We start from the raw sequence: 14,472 nt of genomic DNA on the forward strand, positions 1-14,472 counted from the left end.
AAAAAACATATTTCCTAAATAAGAAAACAAACGCAATAAAAAAAAAAAAAGCAGACACAAAAATGCATCGATTTAATTTGTTTTAAAAAGTCATCCAGCAGCTATAAAATGTTGTAATGATATTGCTGGTTAGACGATATGGCCAATATATTTGACATTATTATTATTTATTATTTTTGACAGTCCATATATATTAACAAGTATACATAGGACGAAGCTGCAGACCAATCAACTCCTTTCTCACAGTCATTTCTGCGCAGCTGCCAGTTTGCACGTCCTTTTGAGACGTACTAAATGAAGACGCAAAACAGCAGCCGCAGAACAGTTTCAGTCTTGATAAATCACACTGCGTGTGCTAAACAATTGATTTGCATCTTTTCCTCCCAGTTAGGCCGTTCTAACAATCGGCATAAATTCTGCATATTCATGAAAACAGATGCTAAATGAATTGTGCTCTTTATTTTATTAAATGAAAGGTGTCATGATTTTTTTCTACATTTAAAACATTTCCTTTTAAATGTATGGGACGGCGCGGCTCGGTTGGTAGAGCGGCCACGCCAGCAACTTGAGAGTTCCTGGTTCGATCCGCGGCTTCCGCCATCCTAGTCACGTCTGTTGTGTCCTTAACAAGACACTTCACCCTTGCTCCTGATCGGTCGTGGTTAGAGCCTTGCATGGCAGCTCCCGCCATCAGTGTTTAAAGGCCTACTGAAATGATTTTTTTTTATTTAAACGGGGATAGCAGATCTATTCTATGTGTCATACTTGATCATTTCGCGATATTGCCATATTTTTGCTGAAAGGATTTAGTATAGAACAACGACGATAAAGATTGCAACTTTTGGTATCTGATAAAAAAAAAGGCTTGCCCCTACCGGAAGTAGCGTGACGTAATTTGAACATATATGCAAAGTTCCCTATTGTTTACAATGATGGCCGCATGAAGTGAGAGAGATTCGGACCGAGAAAGCGACAATTTCCCCATTAATTTGAGCGAGGATGAAATATTTGTGGATGAGTAAAGTGCAAGTGAAGGACTAGTGGGGAGTTGAAGCTATTCAGATAGGGAAGATGCTGTGAGAGCCGGGGGTGACCTGATATTCAGCTGGGAATGACTACAACAGTAAATAAACACAAGACATATATATACTCTATTAGCCACAACACAACCAGGCTTATATTTAATATGCCACAAATTAATCCTGCATAAAAACACCTACGTGTTTTTTATGCTAGCTCCTAGCTCCTCTGCTAGCTCCTAGCTCCATAGAACACGCCAATACAATTCAAACACCTGATCAACACACACAATCACTCAGCCCAAAAGACCGTTCACCTAACCCAAGGTTCATAAAGCTCATATATTTTTAAAAAGTTACGTATGTGACGCGCACGTACGGTCAAGCTATCAAATGTTTAGCAGCCAAGGCTGCATACTCACGGTACCTGGTATTCAGCTGGGGATGACTAAAACAGTAAATAAACACAAGACATATATTTACTCTATTAGCCACAACACAACCAGGCTTATATTTAATATGCCACAAATTAATCCTGCATAAAAACACATACGTGTTTGTTATGCTAGCTCCTAGCTCCTATGCTAGCTCCTAGCTCCATAGAACACGCCAATACAATTCAAACACCTGATCAACACACACAATCACTCAGCCCAAAAGACAGTTAACCTAACCCAAGGTTCATAAAGCTTATATATTTTTAAAAAGTTACGTACATACGCAAAAAAAAGTTGCGCACATACGGTCAAGCGATCAAATGTTTAGAAGCCAAAGCTGCATACTCACAGTAGCACGTCTGCGTCTTTGTCATCCAAATCAAAGTAATCCTGGTAAGAGTCTGTGTTGTCCCAGTTCTCTACAGGCGTCTGTGTATCGAAGTCAAAAGTCCTCCTGGTTAGAGTCTCTGTTATCCGAGTTCTTCCATCTTGACTGCATCTTTCGGGAATGTAAACAAAGAAGCGCCGGCTGTGTACTGTTGTTACTGACTACGTTCGAAAAATACGTCCATTTCGCACCGACAACTTTCTTCTTTGCTTGCTCAGCTTCTTTCTCCATAATGCAATGAACATGATTGCAACAGATTCACGAACACAGATGTCCAGAATACTGTGGAATTATGAAATGAAAACAGAGCTTTTTCGTATTGGCTTCAATGTGGAAGGCATACCCGTGTTCCCCGGGCTACGTCATGCGCATACGTCATCCTCAGAGGCGTTTCGAACCGGAAGTTTAGCGGCAAATTTAAAATGTCACTTTATAAGTTAACCCGGCCGTGTTGGCATGTGTTATAATGTTAAGATTTCATCATTGATATATAAACTATCAGACTGCGTGGTCGGTAGTAGTGGGTTTCAGTAGGCCTTTAAATGTGTTTGTGAATAGGTGAATGTAGAAATAGTGTCAAAGCGCTTTGAGTACCTTGAAGGTAGAAAAACGCTATACAAGTATAACCCATTTACCATTCCTTGTGGTCTACATAACATGTAATGGTGATTCTTTGGTCAAAATGTAGCATAGACTATGTTTTACAGACCATCAAAATGCTTTTGACCGTCTCATCAGGATGCGCCGTTCTGTGGGCGGTCTTATAGTGCCTCCACTTCGACTGCGTCTCCACCTGGTCAGCCATGTTGTAGTTTAAGTGCCTCCATATCGAGTCTACGGACAGATATAAATTAAGAACTATATGCTACGATCCATTCTGCCCCACAACAAGAGAATCAAGAAAAATAAGTAACTTTTTTACGTTGGAATAAAATGCAGACTTGTGCCAAGCTCTTCGTGTAAAACTTTACAACAGAAAACTATTTGGAGATATCCGCTGACGTCACCAATGGGAAAAACGTAACAAATTTGGCAAATTCCAAATAGCTTTTTTGGAGGTAGTACGAAGGAAGGCAAGATTGTTTTTTACAAATATCTCTGCCATGCGTCCATGTTGGATTTCAAATTGTTTGAGCTTGTGCAGATCCTAAATATAGGTACCAATAGCTAAGAAAAGTTGGTTTTGCATAATAGCTCCACTTCTAAAAACGCAATTCACAAGTTTAGTAGATCAGCTTTGCGAATGCACGTGTTTTAGTACATGCAAACTTGTATTTGATTAGGTCCTTGGTGACAAGGAGAGGAAGCAGAAGACCAAATCAGAGAACGAAAACCACCAAAAATATAGCCTACCAGGCAAGTGAACCCTAACGTAGCGTCAATTTGCATCACACAAGCTACAGGCAGCCTCTGCGACGTGCAGCTACAAATGTCTGAACCACGAAAATGTATCCATGAAAACATCGAGAAGCTGAAGATGCTGTGTTTCAATTTGTTTTGTCTAGTCCTGACTCAAACTGGGAGGTCGAGAATTACCTTTTTACACAGACACGCATATCGCTTGTTGTCAAATCTGATTTCTCTGGTCTATCACTCAAATACATAAGCAATGATTTCCTGGTTCCTATTGTTACACGACCGAGACAATGTTGGCAGATTTCACGAAAGAAAAAAGCAACCAGTTCTATGGAAAAAAAGTTGCTTATAATAGGTGGATGATAAGCGGACTTGGCAAGCCTGAAGGAGACTCAGTGTTTCCCACACATTCATTTATTTGTGGCGGCCCGCCACGAAAGAATTACGTCCGCCACAAATAGATTTTTCTGCTTTTTTTTGGTTGTTTTTTTGTCCTGTCCAGCTTCTCAGGCAAATCATATAGTTGATGTGGATGCCCATATCGGCTGTTCAGATTTACTTTACAAAAGAGAAGTGTAGGATACTTCTCTTGTTGCCTTATTTGTATTTGACTTTATTAAATGTATTTATACTATCATTTGGTGCAGCCGGGCCGGAGCAGGGAGGGATAGAAAGAGAGAAAAAAGAAGACAGAGGGGGAAATTGTGGGGTCAAGAGGGGGATTAGACAGAGAGACAAAAACAACGACAGCAAACACAACAACAACAATAACAACAATAGAGCAACATCAGCAAATACGACATGTACAAATATGATGGTAAAAGTAATAGCAAATAAGCAGTTAGCGAAAATAAAAAACAATACAGAAATGACAATGAGCATTATTACACTACAAATGGAGCAAAACAAATACCAATAGAAATAGCGCTATTGATAATGAACAATACCAATACTTTACCTTTATTATCAACAATACAGTTGTTCAAATGCAACAATACATATACGTAATGATAACTTCAGATACGAAAGAATGCAGAAAAATGGAGGGGAAGAAAGAGAAGCAACCTACATCTACCTTGTAGATTGTTATAGTAACAATAGGTTAAGCTTTGTCAGTGTGCCATGTGTTACCCAGTTTACCCTAGGACAACAACGTTAATATATGTTTGATGAAACGTGATTATGTGCATGAGTGTATGTATGCATATGTACTTGTATATGTACAGTATGTGTATATGTATGTTTGTACAGTGAATTTATATGTACAGTATGCGTATGTGTATGTTTGTATACTTAGTATGCACTAATTGAAGGGGCAGAGCTTTAAGAGACATTTTAGCTTTTATATTTTATAAGATATATTTTTTGCAAGAACCACAATTAATAAATATATTTCAGTGAATAACTTATTGTTCAAATCTGTATATAAATATGTACATAAAGTGTTGTAATTATATTGTAAAATGGATGGATGGATGGATGGATGGATGGATGGATGGATGGATGGATGGATGGATGGATGGATGTTTAAAACAAAACTGTTATTATTAATTAGTAAGTATACATTTTTTGAGCCTTTTTAGAGAAAATCATATCATTGTAGTAAATTATGCAAATTGCTCGATGATGTCATGGTGACCACGCTCATAGCCACGCCCCCACCGCCACAGGTATCTTGGCAGTTTATGGGAAACACTGAGACTCCACATTAGTCTGGTACCTGAGTTAATGCTGAACGATATTATTATTGTATATTATTTCATAAAACTACTATACTTACACTTGTTTGTAATACATGCCATTGAAATTATTTTTTAAACAATATTTCTTGTAAAAGTTTGTTTTTCTTTTTAAAAGTCAGATTGCATGTTAAAATGGTGGTGTTTTGGGAGGGCCAAGCACGGATTGAATTGATTTGAATTAAATGAACTGGGTCTTCTAAGCTTGGATGTGAAATGCATTCCACTGCTAAGTTGATTAGCTATAGCATATATTTGTAAATACCGTTATAAGTGTGGATTTTCTCTGCTTTCTTCCACTATAATTGTCACACCCTGCTTGACAGTTGAACATTTTGTGTTTTATTATCTTTGTTTCTGCCACCGCCTGTAATTAATTATTAAGTAATTAATGAGTTACTTAAAAAAAAAAAAAAATATATATATATATATATATATATATATATATATATATATATATATATTTCATATTCTGTTGAGAGAAGTGTGTGTGTGTGTTTTTAAAAGGTTTCAGTTTAACTGTTTTTGCTAGCTTTAGCAGTTAGCAGCAGCAGCTTGTCAGCTTTGTTCTGTTGAATCTTTTCACCAGATTGGATTACCTCTGGTTAATTAATAGCTGCCTGAGCTACTGTGCGGGCACGTCGGCTGTGCGCGAAAGCGAATGTTGCGGGGTGTTGCTTAGCTACAGTACCTGCCGGGCACCCTAATGGGGTGCGCTGCCCTGGCGGGACTTGGCTGGCACCTTGCAGTGGACTTAGATCTGGTACGAACCAGGGGAATGCGACTGTTTAAAGAATCTTATATGTGACAATGTTTTTACACAATTAAAACACAGCATCGCAAAGGCGCAACACCCACCGCGATGGGATTTCTGCCCTTTTCTTCTGAATGTCAAAGTGAAAAATTCAATGAAGCGCGGGTAAACAGTGTGAATAACTGTCAAAGGCTGTCTCAAATACAAACCTCTTTCTAAAATATACCGGTATAACTCGTAATACCGGATTACCACCCTTAATTGACAGTGAAATATGGCGCATTATCATGTACTGATATCAAACAGCTTCTATCGACCTGGCTTGTTCAGTCAAGCACATGGCAGGACCTTCAAATAAAATGTTGTTGTTTTTCTGATTGGGGTAACAGACATTAGTATTGATGATTGGCTAAAGGTAGAGTACAATTTAATGATAAGTCAATCACAGCCAGAGATCAGGTAGCTACTGTAAGAAGGTGTTGTTACACACAAGACAATTAGATCAAACAATAGCAAGTCCGGAAGCAATGGTGGGTTATCTTGTAGTTGTTCAGTAGTTATATGAGTACTGAATTCGGAACAGTTATACATACCGGCTGAATTCCATCTGTACTGCAGCGTACCGATGCACGTGCAAACAGTTGTAATTTTCGATACGTGGTTCGCACGTGATGCCAAGTAATGTTTCAGACACGGCAGCAGCTCAAGCACTTGGCGGGCAAACAGACATAATCATAGCAGACTGCCTCTAGGTAATGTCATAATTTTACATGCCAACAAAGTGCACACTTTATAGAAAGTGATCTTAAAAAAACTACACTTTTCAAGCAAGTTTGATGCCAGTTTACAATGAAATATACCATAAACTGTATATGCTCTTAATTAGCATTAGCTATTTTCTGTTCAAAACCTCCAAATTTGGTAATAAAAAATTAAACTTAAATGCATGTTACAATTAAGCAGCTGGTGTGTAATAAGTAAAATACTTACAGTATAAACACTTCGTAGGGCTCAACTAATAACAAGGCTGGGACATTCAGCTTAATGGCAAAAACTACTTCCTGGCTCCGGCAACACCTGGGAAAAACTAAAATGAGACTCAGGAGTGTAAGAAAACAAGATATAACAACTGGATAGCTCATTTATTTGTAATAGTTCATGATGAATGTTAAAATAAAAATAAAAATGTTGTTATTAAACAATTAGCATTTATTTCCACACGAACACACACACAAATACTGAAAATTGGTATTGTTAAGTACCAGGTACTGGTAATCGGTAACAAATTGGTTGAAGTGTGAAAGGTACCCATTCCTAGTTATAGTCAATAAAAATAGCATGTGCCGTTTTTTGTTTAAACACTTGATTCCACGGAATGATACGTGGGCATACAGACTTGTTTTTTTACGTGCAATGTTTGGCTGTACAATAACTGAGATGGTATATGAAAACCGCAGCAAAATTATTGCAAAGATGCTCATCAAAAGCCGAATCATACAAAAAGTGGGACGTATGACAACCAAGGTACTAGTGTGCAGACATCAATGATGTAAAAGGTAAGAACATTTACAGTATGTGGAGTGTACATTATGTCCCAGAGAAAAGTGCTTGTCCGTGGCTGTTGTGAGAAACTATTCTCATCAAACATCTCTCGACTTTTTTTTTTTTTTTCAAAAAAAGGTATACTGGTAACTAATTACAGTACATCTGAGAAGGGGTAATTTTATTACTAATTAAATTATTTATTTATTTATTTATTTATTTAAAGAAATGAACTACTTCTTCATGAATTGTCACGTTTAGGTGGGGATTCATGGAGGCGTTTGAGTACCCAAATGATCCAAGGAGCTAATGTGTCGGGATGCTACATGCCCCTGGTAGGGTTTCCCAATGCAAACTGGTTCCAGGTGATGGGTCAGACTAAGAGCGGTTTAAAAAACTCCTATGAAGAAAAGAACATCCAGGAACCGCACCTTGCTCAGACGAGGGATACCAGGGCTCCACTCTGGAGCCAGGCCCAGGGCAGGGGCTCATCAGCGAGCATGTGGTGGCCGGAACTTCCTTCACAGAGCCCGGCCGGGTACAGCCCGAAAGAGACATGTGTAACCCCCAACCCGCTGACCCACCACCTGCAGGGGGATCAATGAGAGTTCGGTGCTATGTGGACTGGGCAGCAGTCGAAGGCGAATGCCTTGGCCACCCTGTCCTCGGTTGCCAAATCTGGTTGTCGGGACATAGAACGTCACCCCTCTGGCGGAGAAGGAGCCTGAACTTGTGCGTGAGGTTGAGAGATACAATCTAGATACACTACCGTTCAAAAGTTTGGGGTCACCCAAACAATTTTGTGGAATAGCCTTCATTTCTAAAAACAAGAATAGACTGTCGAGTTTCAGATGAAAGTTTTCTTTTTCTGGCCATTTTGAGCGTTTAATTGACCCCACAAATGTGATGCTCCAGAAACTCAATCTGCTCAAAGGAAGGTCAGTTTTGTAGCTTCTGTAACGAGCTAAACTGTTTTCAGATGTGTGAACATGATTGCACAAGGGTTTTCTAATCATCAATTAGCCTTCTGAGCCAATGAGCAAACACATTGTACCATTAGAACACTGGAATGATACTTGCTGGAAATGGGCCTCTATACACCTATGTAGATATTGCACCAAAAACCAGACATTTGCAGCTAGAATAGTCATTTACTACATTAGCAATGTATAGAGTGTATTTCTTTAAAGTTAAGACTAGTTTAAAGTTATCTTCATTGAAAAGTACAGTGCTTTTCCTTCAAAAATAAGGACATTTCAATGTGACCCCAAACTTTTGAACGGTAGTGTATAGTCGGGCTCACATCAATGCACAGCATAGGCTCTGGAACTAAAACTTCTTGAGAGGGGTTGGACTTTGCTCTATGCTGGAGTTTCCGCGGGGGATATGCAGCGAGCCATCCATCCATCCATCCATTTTCTACCGCTTATTCCCTTCGGGGTCACGGGGGGCGCTGGAGCCTATCTCAGCTACAATCGGGCAGAAGGCGGGGTACACCCTGTACAAGTCGCCACCTCATCGCAGGGCCAACACAGATAGACAGACAACATTCACACTCACATTCACACACTAGGGCCAATTTAGTGTTGCTAATCAACCTATCTCCAGGTGCATGTCTTTGGAGGTGGGAGGAAGCCGGAGTACCCGGAGGGAACCCACGCAGTCACGGGGAGAACATGCAAACTCCTCACAGATGTGCAACATATGTATAGTGAAAAATGTCTGTATCAAATAAACAAATGGCACACAGCCAAAGATCAACACAGTCCTGCGCTCCAACCAGTGGGACAGAGAACGAGAGTGCGAAGGATGATACCCACTGAATGAGAAAAAAAAACAATAAAAACCTTAACAGATTCTGAAAAGTGGGGAGACTGTAGCACTGTCAGTCTGCACCACTCTGAAGCAAATTTCAGCTTGTGCGCCAAAAAACATTCCCCCCAGTGGACATTATTCCTTGTGTAAAGATAGATGTGTATATTAAGAAGCTGCCGAATGGTCTGTCTGACGTGTTTTAAGTTGTTCTTTTCTCTTGACTCTACAAACTGGATGAGCGAGCATTAGTCTTGCTCGCTGGGTCAGACAAACATGTTTGGTTCTGTCAACTCTGACCTCTCTGGATCGTCACTCAAAGAGGTCAGTGTGCAACATAAACAATGGTTTCCTAGTACCTAATGTAACACGGCGGAGACAGTGTTGCCATTTCTCACGAGAGAAACAAGATACCAGCTGCGTAATGAAAACATGCCCAAAGTCGCTTATAATAAGCGGACTTGGCAACACTGGATGGAGAAGCAGCCCGAGGGGAAGAACGGCATTAGTCCAAGGTAAAAGGTGTACATTATTATTAAATTATATAAAACTACGGTAGTTATTTGTAGCACATTCTATTGTATTGACTTTCAAACAGTATTTATTATCTAAAAGTTTGTTTTTCTTTTAAACGTGCACTTTACATGTTAAAATGGTGGTGTTTTGGGGGGGGCCAAGCACGGATAAAATTGAATTCCATTCATTTCAAGGAGCAGGGCTGCTTTGAGACATGAGTATTCTGAGTTACGAGCTCGGTTGTGGAACGCAATGTGGTCGTAAGATTAGATACAACTGTACTTTATAAAAACATCAATTTTCTTAACACTGGTTGTTGCTAACTTGTTGTATTTTTCTGTAACTTGGATCTGAAAATGTTGAATTTTATTAAAAAGCAAGACCATTTGGCACATCTTTACCACAACCTCCACATGGACACCATGCAGTGATTCTACACACCCCCTCAGTAGAGTGAGTCATCTGTGAACAAACGCTTTCAGTTTTCATGATACATTCAGTAGAGTATTCAGTTTTTCCTTTTGTATTTATAAAGACCACAGGAAGCTCTACTGCAGCGAATGGGGATCTTAATAAAACAATAGCATCTACCATTCTGATGCGGCCTTTGAGGATAGCAGGCTGTTCTGTTTTTTTCTTTGGATAATAAAAACACTGCACCGCAAATGTCATACCCCCTTATCTAATAAAAATGCAATCGCTCAAAGTGATTATTTTCTCCTCCCAAAGTCATCAATGCATGTTCAGCTGTAACTGAATGGTCTCCCAGGCAAAGTATTCTTCATAGGCATGAAGTAGTTTTGTGTAAACAAATGCTTAACTATGGTTCCGCACATCGTGAAGAAAGCATGGTGATGTGATCCCGCATAATGATCACAGTTATAGGTCACAAAAGTTGTGCTTCAAACCGCAGGCGCCCCATAAATAGACAGTTACCCTAGAGAACAGTATAAAGGGAAGCTCGAAGTTCTACACACTGTCCTACATAGGGTTGGCTGCAAGCGTTTGCAATCCTGGTTGGAGTGTCATTGCACTTCTGTGTTAGCTAAAGCTGAGATGATTATTGAAAGATACGGCAGAACTCACAGATGGCATGTGATATTACTGTGTGTTTTTGTGTTGGCACAAGCTTTCTCAGGACTCGCTAGCTGTTATTTGTGACAACCAGGTTGAAAAAAATCAAACAAATCACACAGAGTAAATAATTTTTAACACTGCAATTATGTCAGTTAAAATCTTTACAATTAGACTCTCTTACCACTATTCAGGTCTATTTTCCATACAAAAGGTGCACCGAATTATAGGGAGCATTAAAGGGGTCACATAATGATTTTTTTTTCTACATTTAAAACACTTCCTTATGATCTACCTAACATGTAGTGGTGGTTCTTTGGTCAAAATGTTGGATAGTTTTTGTTATACCGACCATCTTCAAGCCTCTTTCTGACCGTCTCTTCAGTATGCGCCGTTGTGTGGTTGGTCTTATTTGCGTGACTCCACTTTGACAGTGTCTTCTTCCTGTCATCTTTGTTGTACTGGTAGTTTTTAGAGCTTCCATAGCGAGTCTAAACGGTAAGTTAGAACTGTATGCTACTTTATATTGGTTAATGCAGAGGATGAATGACCCACAAAAGAGGATAGAGAAAAAAGAAGGAGCTTGTTCACTACGGTGTGGACCACAATGGCAGACAGGTGCACATTTTTGGGATTCATAATACAAAACAGCGAGAACCAATAGGTTAAAAAAGTTGGTTTTGCATAATATGTGAAAACAAAACGGCAGATAATATGTTTCCTACTGTAATAGGTGCCATTTGGGGGTCCTTACTAACCAACCTAAGCTACTCAGTGGCCTAGTGGTTAGAGTGTACGCCCTGAGATCGGTAGGTTGTGAGTTCAAACCCCGGCCGAGTCATACCATAGACTATAAAAATGGGACCCATTACCTCCCTGCTTGGCACTCAGCATCAAGGGTTGAAATTGGGGGTTAAATCACCCAAAATGATTCCTGGGTGCGGCCACCGCTGCTGCTCACTACTCCCCTCACCTCCCAGGGGGTGATCAAGGGTGATGGGTCAAATACGGAGAATAATTTTGCCACACCTAGTGTGTGTGTGACAATCATTGGTACTTTAACTTTTAATCACACACACACAATAATAATACCCGTTTGTTGAAGCACAGTACATCTGGCTACAGTAGCCGTAATGCTCCGCATTCCATTTGTAGTTTACCAAAGTCATACGAAAACATTTTGACAGATTTTTTTGACTGCTGTGTGCAATGTTCCCTCAAATTTTTCATGTGTGTGAGCAAACGCAAAAACTCCCTGAGCATTCAGTGGAGCCCATGTGAGCAACATCAGACGTGCACACTGTGGCTACACCAGCAGCACACCTGTCCCAAACCTGACTAAATAACAAGTTCAATCTCCATCCATCCATCCATCCATTTTTTACCGCTTGTCCCTTTCGGTGTCGCGGGGGGTGCTGGAGCCTATCTCAGCTGCATTCGGGTGGAAGGCGGGGTACACCCAGGACAAGTCGCCACCTCATCGCAGGGCCAACACAGATAGACAGACAACATTCTCTTATTATTATAATCAAATGACAGCAGTCATTTCCATGATATTATTTTCTAATATAAGTGTTTAGGCCCACTTACAATGACAATAACAAAAAATATTGTTTTTCATGAACTGTGTACTTGTATTGTTTGTCTGGGTGGAGGTCCTGCTTTGGAAATAATGTGTATCCCTTTCAGACATTGCATTTAGTTCCCATTAAAACCTTCACATGTTGCACAATGAGATGTAAGCAGGGGATCATGTGTACATTCCTGCAACTTCCTGTTTGTAAAAAATATATTTTTATTAGTATTTATTTAATACACTAACAGCATGATTAATATGTATAAATTAAGATTCCTAATAAATGACACTAGAATAAGCACACATTTGAATGGTAAATCATAGTGTAACGACCTGGAATGACACTTATGTGTGGTGTTGGAGTTGTCCGACTTTTTGTGTGGCTGTAAACGCATCACTGGCTAAGTGCCATATGTGCATGTGTTGGCGCAAGTGAGAAAGAGCGAGCGGCTGCTGTTGATATAACAAAGTTGCTTTTGGTCAGGTTTGTACTGGAGAAAGTGACCAGTTTTGCTAGATATCATTTTTTTTACCAATGTTTTGGTGATGTGTTTATGGCCGACAATAAAGAGTTTTGCTCAGTAAAGTGATGGATGGACTTAATGTCCTGAAAAGCGTCTCGACAGACGTTACAATATTTGAACAATGATGACGAAAACTGTTTTCTCTGTTGTGTCCGTGTGTCGAAAATTGTTATGCGCTTATTTTTTTATTTGATTTTGTGCGTGGCATAGATTTGCCGTGCGCAGAGGACGCTTGAGTGCGCTTAGAGTGAACGTTGGCTGTGTGTAATGTTCTTAATTCTCGATGAAACATTAAAGTTTTAGGCTTGCTGGCTAACTTGTACTTGCTAGTGTAATTTATTGAAAAGGGGGCGTCAACCTGCAGTCCACATGTATCTCTTATGAGTGACTGCCATCTACTGGTCACACTTATCATTACACCATGTAAAACATAAAACTGCTTTGAAGTCGGTATGCACAAGCAGAATTAATCCGTACAAGGTGCACCGGATTATACATTTAAGGATTTTAAGTGCGCTTCATAGTGCAACAAATACGGTAATACTTTTACTAAAATGTAACTGACTGGCAACAACATTAGACACACCTGCAAAACAAAGCAGTTACAATTATTGATTGAAAATAATAATTTACCAATGTATTGTTGAAGTTTACAGGTATAAAAAACGACACTGCATCATAGTGAAAACAATAATTTGTACTGTAACACGTAAACAAAGCTGCATTATTGAAAATAAGATATTCTTCATCTCAGTATGTTAATAATGACTGACTTCATTATATATATATAACAGTTTTATATTTATTTTATATATTTATTTATTTATATAACAGTTTTTTCCCCTCGGCCATCAGACACATGAACAATAACTCCTAACAGTAGCTCCTTGAATTCCTTGAATTCCTTCTAAGTCTATAACAAGATCTGATAGCTCAGTTACAGCTCTTTTTATTACCAAATATGTGTTATATGTGTTTTATGTTGCACGATTGCACACAGAAAATTTCCTAGTTTGTGAACCCGTTCTCAAACAATGGGAATAAAACTATTCTGATTCTTCTGATTCTGATATTACAAAACTGTTGTATTACTCATTCACGGTCACGGATGTCATTTTACTATAAAAAAGTCAGTAAATGAATGTATATATTTGTAAACGCTCCGAAGTGGGAAAGAGGTAGGATTAAAGTTAAAGTACCAATGATTGTCACACACACACTAAGTGTGGCAAAATTATTCTCTGCATTTGACCCATCACCCTTGATCACCCTCTGGGAGGTGAGGGGAGCAGTGGGCAGCAGCGGTGGCCGTGCCCGGGAATCATTTTTGGTGATTTAACCCCCAAATCCAACCCTTGATGCTGAGTGCCAAGCAGGGAGATTATGGGTCCCATTTTTATAGTCTTTGGTATGACTCGGCCAGGGTTTGAACTCACAACCTACCGATCTCAGGGCGGACACTCTAACCACTAGGCCACTGAGTAGGTAAATAAGCTTTGCTTCTTCCTAGGGCTGGGCAATATATCGATATACTCGATATATCGCGGGTTTATCTGTCCGATATAGAAAATGACTATATCGTGATATTCGAGTATACATTCTCACGCAGTTGCTTTTAGCTGCGGGCATTACACAACAGGCGTTTCTCACTCTTTGTTGTCTCTCTTTCTCACAGAGACGTAAAACAAGCGCACCTTCTTACATACGTCACATACGTATACGCCCTCGCGGAGCA

At 39.6% G+C, this 14,472-nt stretch overlaps 1 protein-coding gene across 1 annotated transcript in view; it reads right to left on the minus strand.

The window, feature by feature from the left end:
* LOC133656982 (kinase non-catalytic C-lobe domain-containing protein 1) overlaps positions 1–14,472 on the minus strand; it is a 78,179-nt gene that overhangs the window by 62,319 nt on the left and 1,388 nt on the right. The window contains exon 2 of the mRNA XM_062057872.1: positions 2,554–2,678. Within this exon, the coding sequence (XP_061913856.1) occupies positions 2,554–2,649 (96 nt within the window). The 5' untranslated portion in view covers positions 2,650–2,678. The remainder of the gene's footprint in view (positions 1–2,553; positions 2,679–14,472) is intronic.

This window comes from Entelurus aequoreus, linkage group LG09 (genome assembly GCF_033978785.1).
Source record: "Entelurus aequoreus isolate RoL-2023_Sb linkage group LG09, RoL_Eaeq_v1.1, whole genome shotgun sequence".
NCBI classification, from domain to species: domain Eukaryota; kingdom Metazoa; phylum Chordata; class Actinopteri; order Syngnathiformes; family Syngnathidae; genus Entelurus; species Entelurus aequoreus.